The following is a 17,143-nucleotide window of genomic DNA, read 5'->3' as shown; positions in this document are numbered from 1 at the left end:
TGCCTGCCCCCCACCCCCTTCCTCGGTCTCCCCTTTCAGTTCAGATGTGCTGATGTGCAGACCGGATTCATCTTCCCCGAGCGGCGGCGGCGGCGGCGGGCGCAGGCGGCGGCGGCAGCTCGCGCTCTACCTCCGGGTCCTGGCAGCGGCGGGGGCGCGGCGCGGGAGCCCGAGCTTCCGTGGCAGCTGAGCCGGCGGGGCGCCGCTCGCCCAGCCGCGGCCGCGGGAAGTTCGGCCGCCAGAAGGACGACCTGGCAGGCAGCGAGCGCCCGCTCCGTCAGAGCCGAGTTTGCCCGCAGCTGCCCCTCCCAGTCTCCCGGAGCCGAGCTCCTCACCTGCCCTCCGCCCACCCGCAGGCCCCTAGCCAACTTCTCCCTGCAACTGGGGGGTAACAGGCACTTCTTGCCCTCTCTACTGTCCCGACGGCACCCGTATGTCTCCGGACACCTGAACACCCCAGTGTCGCTGAGGAGCCTCCCGGCAGGGAGGGCAACACCGGTTCCCTTCGCGCCGCACATCAGCGCGGACCGCGGACGCCTCACCTCCCGGTCCCGTCCCTTCCTTTTCCTCCAGGGGAGGAGGATGGGGTTGGAAACGCTTCCCCCGAGGATGCTCCTTTGGCTGGTGGCCTCGGGGATTGTTTTCTATGGGGAGCTTTGGGTCTGCGCTGGACTCGATTATGACTACACTTTTGATGGGAACGAAGAGGATAAAGCGGAGACGATAGACTACAAGGACCCTTGTAAAGCCGGTAAGTGCCTCTCCGTGTCGGGACTGTGGCGTGCTGGGGGCTGCCGCGCTGGATTTCCGAGGGCTGGCGGTGGGAGCTCACCTGTTTCCTTCTCTCTCTCGCCAGCCCCTCCGTCGCTCCATCCTTGCCCTCCTTTCCTTCTCCTCCCCACCCCCAAGTGGCAGTCGCCACGGCCCGAGTTGACTGGAGTTCTGTGCTAGTGGGATCGCATGCCAAGCTCCCGGCTCTCAGTTTGGGAAAAATGTCCAGAGTTCGGATTCCCTTCCCCTCCCCCAGCAAAATGGAATAAGCCGTAAACACAGCTGGCTTGCCGTGGGTTTTAAATACCAGCACTCAGCGGGCTATATGCATCTGGAGGGGACTACACCTCCTCTTTGTTCCAGGGTGCGGTTCCCGAATGTTCGCCCGAGACCGAGTTGGTTAGAGTTCCCCAAAAGATGGGCGGGGATGGAATTGCCACCTCGGGACACCTTTGCTCCCTCTTTTGCCAGGGATCTCAAGTGTGGGATCCAGGCGAGAAGGGGATTGTGACGACCTTGGAAACTCTCACGCTAGATGGAATTCAAATGATTTTGCCCATTTAAAATAAACCTTAAAAAAAAAAAAAGCTCCAAGTTGTTACCCCATCCAAACTTGCGCCTTCCTTCCTGTGTACACGCCCCGGGAACTGCTGTTTGACCTGCACGGCCTGAAGCTCAGCTTCTCCTCGCGCGTCAGGGATCGCCCCGGGACCTTCCCCTCTCCGCCGCGCGTCCAGCGCTTCGGCGGGTCTCCCCTCCCGCTCGGGGCGGTGCTTCCCTCCCGCCGCCTCAGGTCGCAGCCGCACGTGCCGCAGCCGGTGACCACGTGAGCGCAGTGTCCCGGGACTCCGGGGGGCCTCCAGGTTCCTGGTCCCGCGGACTTGAGGTTGAGGTGAACCGAATTCATTGTGGACTCAAGACTGACTTCGGAAGGAAGGTTACAAGGGTTGTTGGGGCCGACTCCACAGAGTTGTTTGTACGCTAAAGGCACGTTCTGTCCAGTCTCTAGAGGTGTGGGCTTTGGCGAAGCTGAGGGGAAGGGAGTGGGCAGAGCATCCAGAGTTCCTCCGTGTCTTTGGATTCTGTGCGGGCTGGGTCGGGATGTGACTGCGATTTCTTTTCCTTTCATAGCTAGGTAAACCTGACTGAACCTTTCTTGGTCCCAAAGGAAGGAGAAGTGCACATGGTGAAGGAAAATACTGGAAATTCCCTTGTTAATTTGTACCGTTGATGACACATGGCTTTGACCAAGGGCCTATGAGTGTTCTGTGCACGTTATCAGATCTTTCTTCATGCATGCTTACTGGAGATGGTTATTTCAAAACAGGGTAGCTTAGTAGAAACTCGTCAGTCTGGAACTTGGGATTCTGACTTAGTTCTATTTTGTTTATAAGTTTCCTCCTCTCACCTTTAACACTCAGTCTGTCCCACCGGAAGTTTCTCGGGCCTTCCCTGATGGTTTGTGGAACAAGACACCATTGTGCTGTGATGGGTGGACTAGTGGCTGGACAACCAGAATTCAGTACCATACAACTCCCCAAACATACTTTTTATTGAGAAATTATGTTTGAATCATGTTTGCAACTGGGTGAAAATTGTGTATTTTCTTGTTTTAGGTAAAGTAGAAATGACGTGGTATTTCTAAAGATTGTCTAGGAAAACATCTATTCTGAGGTTCTGTTGTATGAAAGATGCGACCAGCTATTAATATGAAAAAAACAGTGCATATGTATACATTGGCCTGATTTCAGGACAATATAGTTTTCTATACAGATTCAAGAAAAAGTTTATGCCTTCTAAAAATCATTAATTTCAAATATGAATATAAAAAGTGTCAAAAATTAGCTAGTACCATTTCAGAAAGTATGTTTTTTAGGCTTATCTTATGTTAGAAATTGTCCAGAATAAGGTTCTGTGAGCATAACTAGTTTTTTTTTCTATTTAAGAATGTTTTTAATTTTAAAATTTAAGTGGTTGCACCATGTGTATTGAAATCCGCCTCAAGCATGAATGTTTATTATCCTCAGCAAATAAACATCTAGGGCAAGAAAAAAAACTTTAAGAGCATTTAATTTTTGTTTTTCCTTTAATACTGGTTTATTTTAGAGCATAACCTTTGAGTACAAGAGGCATACCTGTGTCTATGTGTATATTGTATATGTATAATGAAAAAGAAATAAGAATGACCCAAGTGGAAAGCTGAGTAATTTATCTAAAATCTGAGATCAGTTTTTAAATGATCAACCCTGCTTTTTAAATTTAGTGACATGAAAGGATTTAATTTGCCATCTTGGCTAAAGAGTGGCAATTTTTTTTTTTTTTTTTTTTTTTTTTTGGTGGCCTCCCTTTTGGCACTGTATAAGACAAGTAGAAGTTGTAATAACAGGAAAAAAAGATTAAATAGCACACTGAACTCCCAAAACAAGAGTAAAAAAAGGTCACTAAAATAAGAAATATGAGGATGGATCTGTGGAAGAAGGCCACACAGAAGCCAGAGAGGGTGCTCTCGAGATTCTGGGGCACCTTTAATCTGCCCTTTCCAAAGAGCAGAGTGGAGGGCATGGACCATAAAGTGTCCTTTCTGAACTTCTCTTACAGCTTTATAGATTTTAAGCACTTTTTAGTACATTATTTCAGATCAACACACAGCCCAATATGGTGAAACTTGTTAATCTTCCTATTACACAGATAGGAAAACAGATGCTCCACAAGGTCAGATGGTTGTTAAGATTAACCAGAACTTGATTTGAAGTTTCCTGTCTGCAAAATCTGGCATGCAGTTAGATAGATAGATAGATAAAATAATGACGTTGTATCCTTAGCTGGCCTTTTGGAGGCCTTCCTTGAAATGCAAACAATAGAAATTTGTCCAGGTTTACCTAGAATCTAGACTAATAGAAGTGCAGGGACTTTCATATCTGATAAGCATGAAATGAGTAAGAAGATAGTTTCATCTTTTCCAAACCCAATTACAATATAAAGTCTTTGAAGATAGGTATCATACCTGCTTTTTAATGTTTATCCCAGTAATAGATTACCACTGTTGGTACTAGTTAGTTCTCAATTCCTTCTCAGTATCTATAGACTATAAATACTGATCTTCATCCCTTATCTACAAATTTCTATTTTAACCAGTAATGTTACCCAAGAAGAAATATTATTAATATAAATTGTTAAAACTGTGCCATTCTTAATATGTTTGTGAAATACTATAATTTTTATACCTATGAGAACTCTAATTTCAAGTTCATGAAACTATTGGACAGAAAGGAAGCCTTGTGTTAATTGAATTTCTAATTTCACTTAGAAAGCCATTTTGGTATAAGTGAAAGTAGGTAAGTTAGTGCAGTGTAACTTAAGATATATTTATATAGTCAAATCCATTAGGACAGAATTTAGGTAATTAATCTCTCTCTATATATAGATAAACACAAAGATGCAGGTAATTCAAAGAGATATCTGATTGTCTTTCTTCAGCATAGTACATAGCCACCTGAGTTTGCAATCTTACTCTCTCTAGTTCAGAAGGTTCCTAAGGGACACTGGGAAGCTGATGCTGCAGGAAGTCATTCCAGAACAGAGACTGAGGTATCCTGTTTCAGTGTTGTACTGCTCCAATAGGTGTTAATCGGAGTATTAATATCTGTGAAGAGCCTGGGAAAATTAGGTGTGCAAGGTAATCTCTCAGATTTGTCTGGAGATTACCTGGAAAAGCAGAGACCCAATAAACCAAGTCTGTATTCCCTACTTCCTTCCCTCCGTTCTTTTCTCTTTTTGTATTTAAGGGGATAGCAGGAAAGCTCAGGCAATTGAAAATAGGATATGTAATAAAGAGGACTGAAGAATTTAGTATTTTGAATGATGGGCAGAGGCTGAGGAGACTGATGACGTAAAATGTTTGTCCAGAAGCTTGTCCTCATCCTTTTGGATAAGTATGAACACCTTGAAATAAACCCTTTCTATCCTGAATCTTCTGAGTAAATGTCTCCTTTTCCTGGAAAAAATCCAAACATGATTAAAGGTCAGTGACTTGCAAGGTTAAATTTGCCTTTAGAGTGGCATATGCAGGCCTGTTTACCTAGAAATAGGCTTTTGACTTCCTAAAGGATTCTTCTTTCTGCTGTTCTTTATATTCAGGGTCCCAGTGTCCTAGTATACTAATTCCTGGGATGATTTTCATAAGTTTATAATCTCTTGGTAAGATCTTCTCATTCTTTTGGTCCTCAGCGCTGTCTTTTCTAGCTTCAGAGTCAGCCTCCTAGGTATGATGTTTTAGAATTTGATGTTCAACCCTGTGTTGACTTTATTCTTTCATGATATTAAATATTGAAACGTATATTTCTTGGTCAGCACCTCTGTTGGTTGCCAAACCCTCATGTTAAAAATGCATTTCATACAGTGGCTTCTCTTCACCAGCTCCTCTTCTCTTAGTTTTCATTCCTCAGAGCTTGTTTTTTCTTTTTTTCTTTTCCTTCCTCCTGCTTCCGACGCCAACTTGGAAGTGGCCGAAGTAAGTTTTTGCAGAAGGGTTGGAGAAACATTATATCCTATATAATCAAATTCTGTTCATCATTTGCCAATAGTGATTCTGTAGCCCTTGTTGTGAGGGTCCATGTCCATTTTGGGCCCATAAATGGCAGTTCCTGTTACTAGGTATGAATTAGATAGACTATTTTTTTCTTAAATATATCCCTCAGTTTAAGAAAATATATTTTCTTAAATATAGAGTCAGCCAGTTTTCAAGCTCCTTTTTGCTTGTTTATTTACACGTAGTCTCCTGAGATCTTCCCATTTTTGGCCTCCAGTGAGGGTTCTGTCATTTGCGAGTTGAAAATCTAGCTGGAAGCCCTTCATTCAGGCAGTTCGGGTAGTAATTAATGGAATCTTTATGATTTCCAGCTCAGTAGGTGGTGTTTGAGTCCTCCCTTCCCTGTTTAGGCCTCCTTAGTCTACAGTGGGACAGTTAAAAGTGTGTGAGAGCCTTGCAAAGGCTTTTTGAGAAAGTTAGTGTATAATTCCACACTTTTCGTCTTGCCATCATGATGGCTCACTTTTCTATGAAAACCTAATGTGTGCCATGTCTGGCTTTTTCTACAGAAACCATATTGTCTCTCCTATGGTATATGTAAGAATCTTATTTTTGTGTATCTTAGCAGCTTCCCTGATTTAAAACTTAGTGTCACTTGTCTGTAGTTAACATCACATTTTTGTAAACCTTAAGAATATTAGTCACATTAATGATCTCTTAGGCCTCTTCATCAGCGAGTGTATTGGACAGAGATTAGCCTTTAAATTTTTCTAGAACTCAGGTAGATGGTAACAGGTGCTAGTGATTTACCATTATTACCTTTTGTCTCTTTAGAATATTATCTATTGTTTTTAATATCACCTTAGACCCATCTGCTTAAAATATTTAAAGCTAGGACCTCCCTAAGCTTTTCTAAGAATGCTCAGAAAAGATAGAGGTAAATAATCCATTTAAAATGAGGCCTTGCACATCCTGCTGGGACCATCTGGTGTCTGGGGAGGTGGGGGGAAGGGAGCTGCGCTGCTCCCCTGAACTGTAGGAGAGCCCCCCGCAGCATCTTGAGCCCATAGCTAGGTCTGCGCCAGGCCGAGGTTCAGGTGCCTGTAAAGGTTTTGGGGGATGTAGATATCCTCTACTGGGGCAATTTTGAGGCCTCTTACAGTTATTTAATATTCTGAGATCTGGAATTAATCCTGGACTTATCCTTCCTAAATGAAGGCGTGAATAGTCCTCTCCATAGCCCCGGATCCATTGGAATGATTTAGCAATATGGCTTTAGTGGTTTATTTCCTTTAGTTATCTATTGAAAAATGATGCTTAGGGAGGAACCTTAAAAAAAAAAAATATAGCCTTAAAGCTATGGAATGAATTGCATAGAATGTGTTCTTTCCCAGAAAGTAGGAGGGAGGGAATCCCTTGGTTATTTATTTAGTTCTTGCCATTGTCAGCCCTGAAAATGGGATATTGACTATTAGATTTGAGACATTGTGGGTTGGCTAATGGAATGCTTGTTTTGTCAGCTCTTTACAAAATATGTGCTAATCCTGTCAGGCTGTTTTAAGGAGCTCAGCTATATATTTGTATTAAGAAGTATTGTAAATTAGGTGTTAATTGAAATCCAGAAAGTGAACCAAGGAGGCATTTGTCTTACTCAGCTCTTCTCTTGCAATTTACATTTAGAATTTGAGCTAAACTATTTGCTATGGACCATATTTAAAAAAACCCAAAAACCAAAAAACACAACACTTTCTTGATTGCTAATAGTTGTAAAAAGTTGAAAACCATACATTAAGAAGACCAGAAGTATTCTCACATGTATTATTTTTCCCAAACAAAATCTAATGTGGTGTATTAGTATCCTACTCAAAGAATGCACCTTAATGTTTAAAAAACAACATTTCAACAGTTTTTAACACACTACACCATTTTACAAATCAGGGGAGTTATGTGGGGATAGAGTCACAAAGCGTATATTTACTATGGCATTTGATGTCTTTCCTATGTTGTGAACTTCCTATTAATGACAATTCTTGTGTTGGGGAAGGCAGGAGGTGTAGGAGGGTACAATAGTTTCTTCATTCTTTACATTTTTCATCTGCATTAAACTGTTAGTTAGCACATGGACTGGGTACCACAGGGACTCCTCGAATGGCCCCTGGCCTGGTAGCCGATCTGAGCATTTTTGAACTCTTTTCTTTGGCCATGCAAAAGATTTGAAGTGTCTATTAGGATAATCTCTATTCTTGAGCGATATTGAGAACCCCATTGGCATCAGTTCTGTGGCCTAGTGATATTGAAAGGATGCCACTCCATTCCTCTGGGCTCATCTTTCTGGTCACAAATACCTAGTAGATGAGAGTTTCTGATATTTTGTGTTTTGTATTCAGATTATTGTGTTGTTAAGTATACCTCATATGTAGAAGTTAAACTTTTGTTGAAATATCCTAAGAAAGAACATCACACATAACTAGAAAACAGCCACATGGAGAACTTTCTAGAGAATGAATTCTTAGACCCCCATAGGTCTCACCTAACTGGGAATTGCCTTTGTGACTTGTGTCAAAATGACATAGTTCCTATTTTCACATTAAACATTTTAAATGATCTCTTATCTTCGCCATGTCTCCATAGATTAATATTTTTGTTAGCCCGTTTGGACACATGAGGAAACAGACTCAGAAAGGTTCAGGGGCTGGGCTGTCATGGCATTTGCTAAGTGGTGAGAACTTGAACCCAGGTTCTGTATTTCAGATGCTTTTCTTTCTTTGAATCGCCTGCACTGGCTCTTCAGCCAGTACAAACATATTAAGACTAGAAATTGATGTGATGGTGTTATGCCACGGGCATCTATCTGTTGTGGCAAATGATTTTCTTTAGCGAGGATACGTCTTGCCTTCAACATTCTTGCATTTATGATCCATCCACTAATTTGTCAGGGGGCCAGTATTTTCCATTGCATGAACTATAATATAGGGCAGACCATTGTCCCTTTCAAAAGAGGGTTGTCTAAGTGTGGAAAATTGCAAATGAAATGCCCAATTATGTTTGGGACAAATAAAAATGCCCATCACTAGTTTTAATAGAGTTAGAGAAATATGTGAGTGCTAAGTAGTGTCAGGGAGACACTGCTGCCCGTTGTCCCAAGTATTTAATTGTGACAGCAGGCTTTTCATGTTGAGTAAGGCAGAGGCTGAGTTAGATTTGAGCAGAATTCCGTCATTAGTGTCCCGTTCTTGGCACAGGCTCTGAAGTTCTGTGTGGTATGTGTTAAATTGTTTCACACTTTAGATTTGCTGTCTGAGTATTCATTCAATGCATGATTATGAGCCCATAAAGAGTGTGAAGAACATCCTTTCAAATGCAGCCAATGCAGGAAAGTGGTTTACTGTGTACATTATGTATGTAAATGATGTGTGAATGCCTTTGAGAAAACAAATATGCTGTGAGAAGGCTCTTAAATAACTATCTTTTCAATCCTAACTTGTCTAAAAGCCCTAAGGTCAAAAGCTTGAAAGCTTTAGCAGATCATAGGGTTAACTAAACTTCTTGGAACTCCAGTGTGGTTTCCCAAGACTAGGAAGTCTGGCATGTTCAAAATATATACTTTATGTAATATTTACTAAATTACAATTTCTTTGAAGAAAACATACTACTTTTAGCAAATTGTCATGTGTTCTAGGAGGAAGAGTTCCTGCTTGTATTTTTTCTCAGACAAATGGGTAAGAACAGAATCTGGAGAAACAGGCTTACCTTTTCTGTTTTCTTTTTTTCTAAACTTAAGAACCAAGGGTACATTTTTTATATGTACATTTTAGTCTCAGGGGAAGAAATAGTATATATCTGGACCTGGGTAGACTGTGGCCTGCAGGCAGTGACCAGCGAAGGAATAATTAGGATTTGCCATTTGGAATGGATAACAGAAGTAATGACCTAAATCAGGGGTTTGTGTTGCCTTCTATTTCTGTGGGGAAAGAGATTTGTGAGATTTGCTGGGTGAACTTGTGACAGGAAAAAAAAAAAAAAAGATATTGATTATAAGATACACTCCAATGTTTCCAAGATTAAAAAATTTACAATAAGAATAGATTTCTGGGGCACCTGGGTGGGTCACTGGGTTAAGCCTCTGCCTTTGGCTCAGGTCATGATCTCAGGGTCCTGGGATCAAGCCCCGCATCAGGCTCTCTGCTCAGCGGGGAGCCTGCTTCCTCCCACCTCTCTCTGCCTGCCTCTCTGCCTACTTGTGATCTTTGTCTGTCAAATAAATAAATAAAATCTTAAAAAAAAAAGAATAGATTTTCAGTGGTGGAAGGGGCTTCGTATATAAAACTGTATGAAAATGAAGACAGTACCCTATATCTTAGTTCTGTTTTGAATGGTACCCGTAGCTTAGTGTTTCAAGGTAACTTACCATATGTCATCCAGTGATAGAATCAGAATTTGAATCCAGAACTCTGGATTCCATGTGTTGCCACGTTGCTGCTGCTGCTTCTTCCTCTTCTTTCTCTCTCTCTCCCTCTCTTGGATAGGTGTATTTTTGAAAATTGTAATTGGTTTCAAAATATTTTTTTAAGAATTCAGGGAGACAAAATAGTGCACCTGTTAAAAACTTGGGGTCTGGAGTGAGATGGGCATGACTTCTAATGCCAGACTCCCCCACATGGAGATAGTGTGCAGCTTTTTAAAACCCTTCTTATGCTTCAGACTTCTGACCTGTAAAGTGGAGATGTTGTTATGATCCTCATGGTGTTATTACATGAATGTAAAGTGAAAATCACTCTGTCTGGAACATTGTAAACACTGTATAATTTTTACTCCTAGTACCAAAAAACAGGAGGTAGAGGATTTTTTTTTTATATTACAGCTACTTATTTGTGGGAAGATGATATTTATAAAAACATTTGTAGATAAAGTTCTTTTTTCTTGTCATATATAAAAATGCATTTATAGTCCAAGTCCTCTAAATCTTGCATTTGACAGGTTAAATCTCCAAGTGGAAAGGTGAGGGAGATTTGGAAATGTAACAGGGATTACTAATATACACATTTCTTGGTGCTGTTCTCTTGGCTATTTCCTCAAATGCTTAATAGACCCAAAATATATTGACAATTTTCAATGCACATTGACTAATGTGTGAATAGAATCTTGGCTATATAGTCTTTCAGTAATTTCTGGTACAGATTTTATTTGCCATCTGGATTAACTTGAAGAGCTTAGATACTCACAATCCTATGTTTACACAGAGCTAAGTTTAAGCACATGGCTGTAAGCTACAAATATTCATAAACTCATCAAACCCTTATTGAACGTTTACTGTGGATGAAACATGGATTTATCCTTGGAATTCCAGAAGTATGAAATATGATACCAGGCCTGACCTGGTATAAAGTTTTAACTTTATCATTTTTAGGTAGATAATATTTTCTGTGTAAATAGTTGCTTATATACTAATCACTTAACTGTGCTTAAGTTATTTCAATTTATGCATTTGAAAATGTGTACTATAATAAATTGTGACAATCAAGATATATATTCTTATACATCTTCCCTGGAATTTTCTTTACTCATGATATATGAGGAGGAAAGTTTTGTGGAGAGCATAAAAACTTTTAAGAAAGTACTTTGCAGACTGTTATTTGGCAGTGGATTGGGATGGGATGTAACCGATAATTACTTATGCAATTATTTGGAAGAATCGGTATTGGTAATTTGATTTCCATTTATTTTTCTCAGATAGCTTGATTTAGAAATTTCAAATTCTTTTTGTCATATTTTCCCACATTATCTATTAGATTATGTTTCTGTCCTTCACACAATATCTTTATCCTTAAATGTATTTAAATGTACATGGTTGAATTTTTCTTTGTTTACAGGTCCCGGAGAAGCAAAAACAAATGGTAAAGGAAAAAAAAATGTCTAGTCTTTTCACTCGCAGTATTCTACTGTGGTTTTGAAAAGCATATATAAATTTTACTTTCTTTAAATAATTTTTTGTGGGTAGTGGTATGGCAATTGGAAAACAAACTAGATTGGTAGTAAGAAATGTAATTTCCATTACTGGCTCTTCTGTTGTATTTGGGTGTAACATTGGGGATGTCCCTTGATTTTCTGGGACCAGTCTCTGAGGTTTAGAAATCTCTAAGACTGTCCAAGTTACAAAGCTTTCTGAATCTTCATGTCCCTGATATCAGAAGTAAGAGCTCTACTGAAGTGGTACCAGGAAGCTGCAGGGTCAATGGCCTGTACTGTTCAGTGAGAGGGAAAGGAATATGCTTACACATCTCTAGTGGGCACTTTTGTTAAGGTCCCCCCTCAGGTTTCTCATGGCTCTGGTCAAATCCAGGCAGCCAACAGACCGCAGCTGCAATCTCTGTGGAGCTCCTTGACTTGACTTTGCCAAAATTATCATTGAAAGCTTTTATGCATAATTTCCCATTCCTCTTTGCCAGCCTCTGTCCATCTGTAAAAAATTTGTCAAAACCGTGACCAGGTATGCAGGCATCACCTATGTGCTCTTCAGGACATGTTAGTATCACATTACCGTTAGAATCAAATGTTGCTCGTTGTTTCACAGGAAAGATGATTGCTTGTCAATGAGCAGAAAATAGCCAGTGGAGGGGGGAGAATTAGTTCTTTCAAGTTTGAGGTCAGTATTCATAATGGAGAGAACAAGAGCTATCAGCAAAGAATCTATGGGACAGTTTTTCTGGCTTAAAGCATTTTATGAAATGTACAATATATTAAAAGATACATTCTTATATCAATTAATTGCATATCTATCCTGAATACATTCTTTCACTTGATACCAGTGTATATTGTTAATTATCTCTATAAAATTCAGTTTCATAAGCCTTCAATTTATCTGAATTGTCTAGTAAAGAACTACTTTTTTCATCATAAGTTAATTCATTTTATGTATTCATTTTTTTTTTTTAATGAAGAGTCTCAAATTCTCAAACAAATCTTTGCCAAAGGAGGTTTTCATTCTTGAGCTTTTATAAGAGTAAGGAATGAACTCCAATAGAAATTAGTCACGGGAATCTAGGTGGTGTGGTTTTACTTAAAGAGCACTGGATATTGTGTCGGGAGACTTAGGTGCAAGTCTCGGGTCTTCTGTGTTTAATTCTGTTATTTTGGTCTACTTATTTAATGCTGCTGAACTTAAAATCATTTTTAATATTGGGATAGTATTACTTCATCTATGAAACAAGTAAGGATTAAATGCATAAGTGTGATGCACTGTACAGATGTAAACTAATACAGCCGATATTTTACACCTGGTGTGTTTCAGGAAGATGGGGGAATACATATAAGATATAACCCCTCCTATAGTGATTTCAGTATCTACCTGAAAAAAGGCAACACATATTTCAGATGTCAGTATGAAAGTTCAGTAAGCAAAATATCGTGGTAACTTGGAGGAAGGAATGCATTATGTTTGGGATTGGAAAGGCTTCTCAGGAAAGGTGAGTTAGATCTCAGTCTTATATGTTTTTCTCTTGGGCAAAAGGTGGTATAAAACCTTATAAAGCCAAATAACTAAGATAAAAAGTGAAGCTGTGAAAATTCATGGAATTTTATGAAAGAGGAGGTGGGGGGAGGTGATAAATAGTCTACTGTGGGTAGTGCAGAGAGTATGTAAGTGTTTATGCTTTGGCAAGAAATGATTTGGGAAGGTGCAATGTAAAGGATTTTTAAGGCCCAGGGGAGGGTGATCCTGATCCCCTTTTCAACAGGATGGGGAATTACTGGAAATTTATATCAGATTACTGACTTGATAACAACCTTATTTTTTAAAAGTAACTGAGTATGTAAAGAATGGTCTGATATGGTAGCTGTAGGCGGTAAGAAGCAGGTGGGAGCAGGTAGACTTGTTACAGCTATAGTAAAAATAGTGGCAAGTGTTTATGAGTGTTTGCATTTGTACTGTGGCAGTAGTTATAGAAAAGAGGGATTAGGTTTAAGAGACCAGTCACCAAGTGGATAGCCTTGGGGTGAGGGTCAGAAGGTAGAAGAAAAGGAGGACTCAAGGATGATGTTTCCATGGTTGCACACTTGAGTGAGTGGGTAAACAGGGATACAAAAGAGCAAGGTAAGAAACACAGAATAATAATAATAATTAATAATAATAATAATAATAAAAGTTTGTCTTTTGTAAAGCAAATAAATTTGGTTTTAAGATCCCTTTGAGTTTTACACACCTGATGTTTTTATGTTGTTATTCTTCAGGGGTATATTGGTTATACTTGGACTTTGGTATTCTTTATTAACTTTGAAAGCAATTGTCATGTTCCACTGTTTAGACTGGAATTGCCTTGAACCTATGAATTAATTTAGCAAGAATTATTTCTATGATATTGAGTCTTCTAATCCATGAACATGGTATGTACCTGCATTTATTTAGACTTTCTTTAATACTGTTTAACACATTTTTACTATTTTTAACTATAAAGGTTTTTTTCTGCATGTTTTGACACATATATCATATATTTTCTATTTTTTGATGATATAAATATAGTATTTTATAAAATTTCTTTTAAGCCATTTGCGGCTATTGTGTAGAAATGTATTTGATTTTTGATGTTTACTTTTTACTGCAAATCCTTGCCAACCTCTCGCTCATATTAATAATTTATCCATATGTTCTTCATACAGGCAATCAACTTATCTGCAATAAACCTGCAGCTTTGTTTCTTCCTTTACAATTCCTATGCTTTTAATTTAATTTAGTTTTCTTGCTGATATGTGCTGATAGTTTTCCAGTGTTACTTGGAAATGATGACTGAGGACTAGGTTACCCTATTCTCAATTTTAAGTAGAATGTTTTAAATTACTTATCAACTATGCTATTTGGTGTCTTTAAAAATTGATACTTTTTATCAGATTAAAGAATTCTGCTTTTACTGAGATGATACGATTATTTTTATTTTATCAGTTAGTGTGGTATATTAGAATAATTGATGTACTAATAGTAACTCATTTTGCATTTCTGGGATGAACCTAATTTGAACATAATCCATTATTCTTTTTATACCCTTGTATTCTGTTTATTGATATGTACTTTAGAATTTTTGTTTCTGTGTTCATTAGTTAAATTGGCCTGACTTCTTTTATTGTTCTTACTGGGTTTTGGTGTCAAGGTTGTGTTAGCCGCATAAATACTCTGGAATATTTTGTGGAAGATTGGAGTTATTTGTTCTTTTAGTAAATTGAAAGCATTATTTTTTGTTTCTGTCCAGTGTTTAGCATTACTTACGGTTTAGGACAAGTTTAAACTGAATTATCTGCTTGAGTTTATTAGGCTACCATGGTAGTATAAATTTAGAATGGAAACTTACTTTAGGGATGATTTTTGCCTATGACATTTGAGAGGATATTTGCTTTTCTCTCTCTTATTTAGTTTTAAGCTTCCAGATAATCAGATTTTGTACAGTTACCTGGGGTGATATGGATTTAATTTTCATTCTTCCTTATACTCAGGCAGGCCGGATTTAGGAGTCTCAGATTTTGGGGGGGTGGTTATCTACTATACTTAACAGCTTTGGTGAGCCTTGCACTGTCTTCTTCTGAACCCTGGTTAAAACAAAATTCAATAATCAGGTCAACTAGGCTTGGTAAATCCCTTCACCTGAGAGTTGGCTTTAGTCTTTTGCCTATTTTTCTGTGTTCCCTCCTTCACTCAAACATGAAAATGTTTACTCATCCTGTCATACAAGCAGGGAGATTTTTAAAATATTTTATCCACCAATTTTAGTTACGCAGGAAGCTCTGTTACCTAGTCTGCCATGTTGGTAGAAACAGCAGTCTTTATAAAAGGTTTTAAATATTAAAAAGGACTTTATAATGCTGAGCATCATCAATGAATTTCTTTTTGGAATTTATAAATTATGATTAAATGACTTTATTTAAAATTAATTTATCATCTTATATTAAATGTAAACATAAAGTCTTTTATGAGAATATACCACATGTCTAGTTTGGTTCGTAATGACCCAGCCACCATTTGTTTTAGCTGACTTTTTAGGACATTCATTCAGTCTCAGGTATGCACAAGAACTCCAGAAATTTCATGAATTTTTTGTGAAGATTTCATTGTAAATGTAAACATTTGCATGCCCTTCACTTGGAAGTATTCAATTCAGATTTCACGGGGAAAGGAAATCCCCATGTAACTCAAACTAGCCATTATGACTTGCAAGGGAAAGAAACTGCTTGAAGCAAGCAGTATACAGTTTACCTGCACTGACTTGCTGCCTTAAGGCAAATACGATTACTTTTTAACCTTGTTAGAAAAAGCTCGTATTATACTTTTCACTAATTTACTATAATGTAGAACAGGAATGTGTTTTACCATATTTTGATATTTAATGCTTTCTTTTTTTTTTTTTTTTTTTTTTTAAAGATTTTATTTATTTATTTGACAGAGAGAGATCACAAGTAGGCAGAGAGGCAGGCAGAGAGAGAGGAGGAAGCAGGCTCCCTGTGGAGCAGAGAGCCCGATGCGGGGCTCGATCCCAGGACCCTGGGACCATGACCTGAGCCGAAGGCAGAGGCCTTAACCCACTGAGCCACCCAGGCGCCCCGATATTTAATGCTTTCTGTTTTATTGATTTTGAAAACATAGAGAAGCAACCCACCATTATTTAATCTCTTTAATTTTTCAAATTAGTAAGGTTTTTCTTGTTTTAATTTAAAATAAGCAGAATTTCTTTAACCTCTTCTCACATGGTTATTAAAACTTTTACTAATATGACTTTAACCTCAATTAACAACTCTTTCAAAATGATATTTCATTTCAAAGAAAACATTATCCTCTAATTTGTAAAAATATACCTCTGAAGGTACTCTTAGAAATTATAGTCTGAAACTCCTCATATTAGAGGCACTACAATGCTGTTTTGAAGTCCTAATCCCAATCCCAGTTATCATGCTTAACCTATTTGAAACAGATTTTGCAAATAGGTAGAGTTGGAGGTGGTGATTTTATTATGTATGAATGGAGGTGAGTTAGTGAATATATCATTTACTGATTCAGTATGGTTTCCTGAAAACATGGATTAATGATTTTTTTCAAATAAGCATTGCTCTCTCTATGCCTCTTTTAAAGCACAGATACTCTTTGCTCAGTAAGGATCAAGTCATTAACATGAAAATCACTAACATGGAGGATTAGGTCAATTTTATAAATGTACCAGGAACAGAAAATAAGAAGGTGGAGAATGGAACTCTGAGGATAATCCTATCCTACTTCACTTTGCTCTTGGGTAGCTCCTAGTCTGGATACCTCTTACCCTTAAACTTTTGCATTCTTCTTATGGGTGCCTCTGCGTGATGCTCAGTTTTTCTTGCTTAGCTTTGATCTGGGTTGTGGTTATAGAAATTTTTTTCCCTAAAGAAGTTTTTCTGACCTTACTTTAGAAGAGTTCGTCTTCAAGATCGGAAGCTATTTCTGTCAACTTCAGTCCTTGTCACAATTCCAAATTGCGCTTGTCATTTTGAGTCATCAGTGGGCAGGTAGGTTTGTACTGGGCTTTTGAATGAGAGTTTCACTTGATAGTCCTATAAACTTGCTTATAATGATCATAATTTTTAAACTGCTTTTTTAAATTTTTAAATCTTTTTAAAAGATTGTATTTATTTATTTCACAGATAGAGATCACAAATAGGCAGAGAGGCAGGCAGAGAGAAAGAGGAAGCAGGCTCCCTGTTGAGCAGAGAGCCCAATGCGGGGCTTGATCCCAGGACCCTGAGATCATGACCTGAGCAGAAGGCAGTGGCTTTAACCCACTGAGCCACCCAGGTGCCCCTAAACTGCTTTTTAAGTAAGGTTTTCTATATAGGTTTTCA

General features: G+C 38.7%; 1 protein-coding gene across 2 annotated transcripts in view; it reads left to right on the top strand.

Moving 5' to 3' along the window:
- Positions 1–582: 582 nt before the first annotated feature.
- TLL1 (tolloid like 1) overlaps positions 583–17,143 on the top strand; it is a gene marked incomplete at its 5' end in the record, with an annotated part of 211,830 nt that continues 195,269 nt past the window's right edge. For both annotated transcript variants that reach the window (XM_080797399.1, XM_080797398.1), the window contains one exon: positions 583–751. In XM_080797399.1, coding sequence (XP_080653525.1) covers positions 583–751 — 169 coding nt within the window. The remainder of the gene's footprint in view (positions 752–17,143) is intronic.

This window comes from Martes martes (genome assembly GCF_963455335.1).
Source record: "Martes martes genome assembly, chromosome: 2".
Taxonomy (NCBI): domain Eukaryota; kingdom Metazoa; phylum Chordata; class Mammalia; order Carnivora; family Mustelidae; genus Martes; species Martes martes.
Note: the sequence above shows the minus strand (reverse complement) of the source record. Positions and strands in the feature narration are given on the sequence as shown.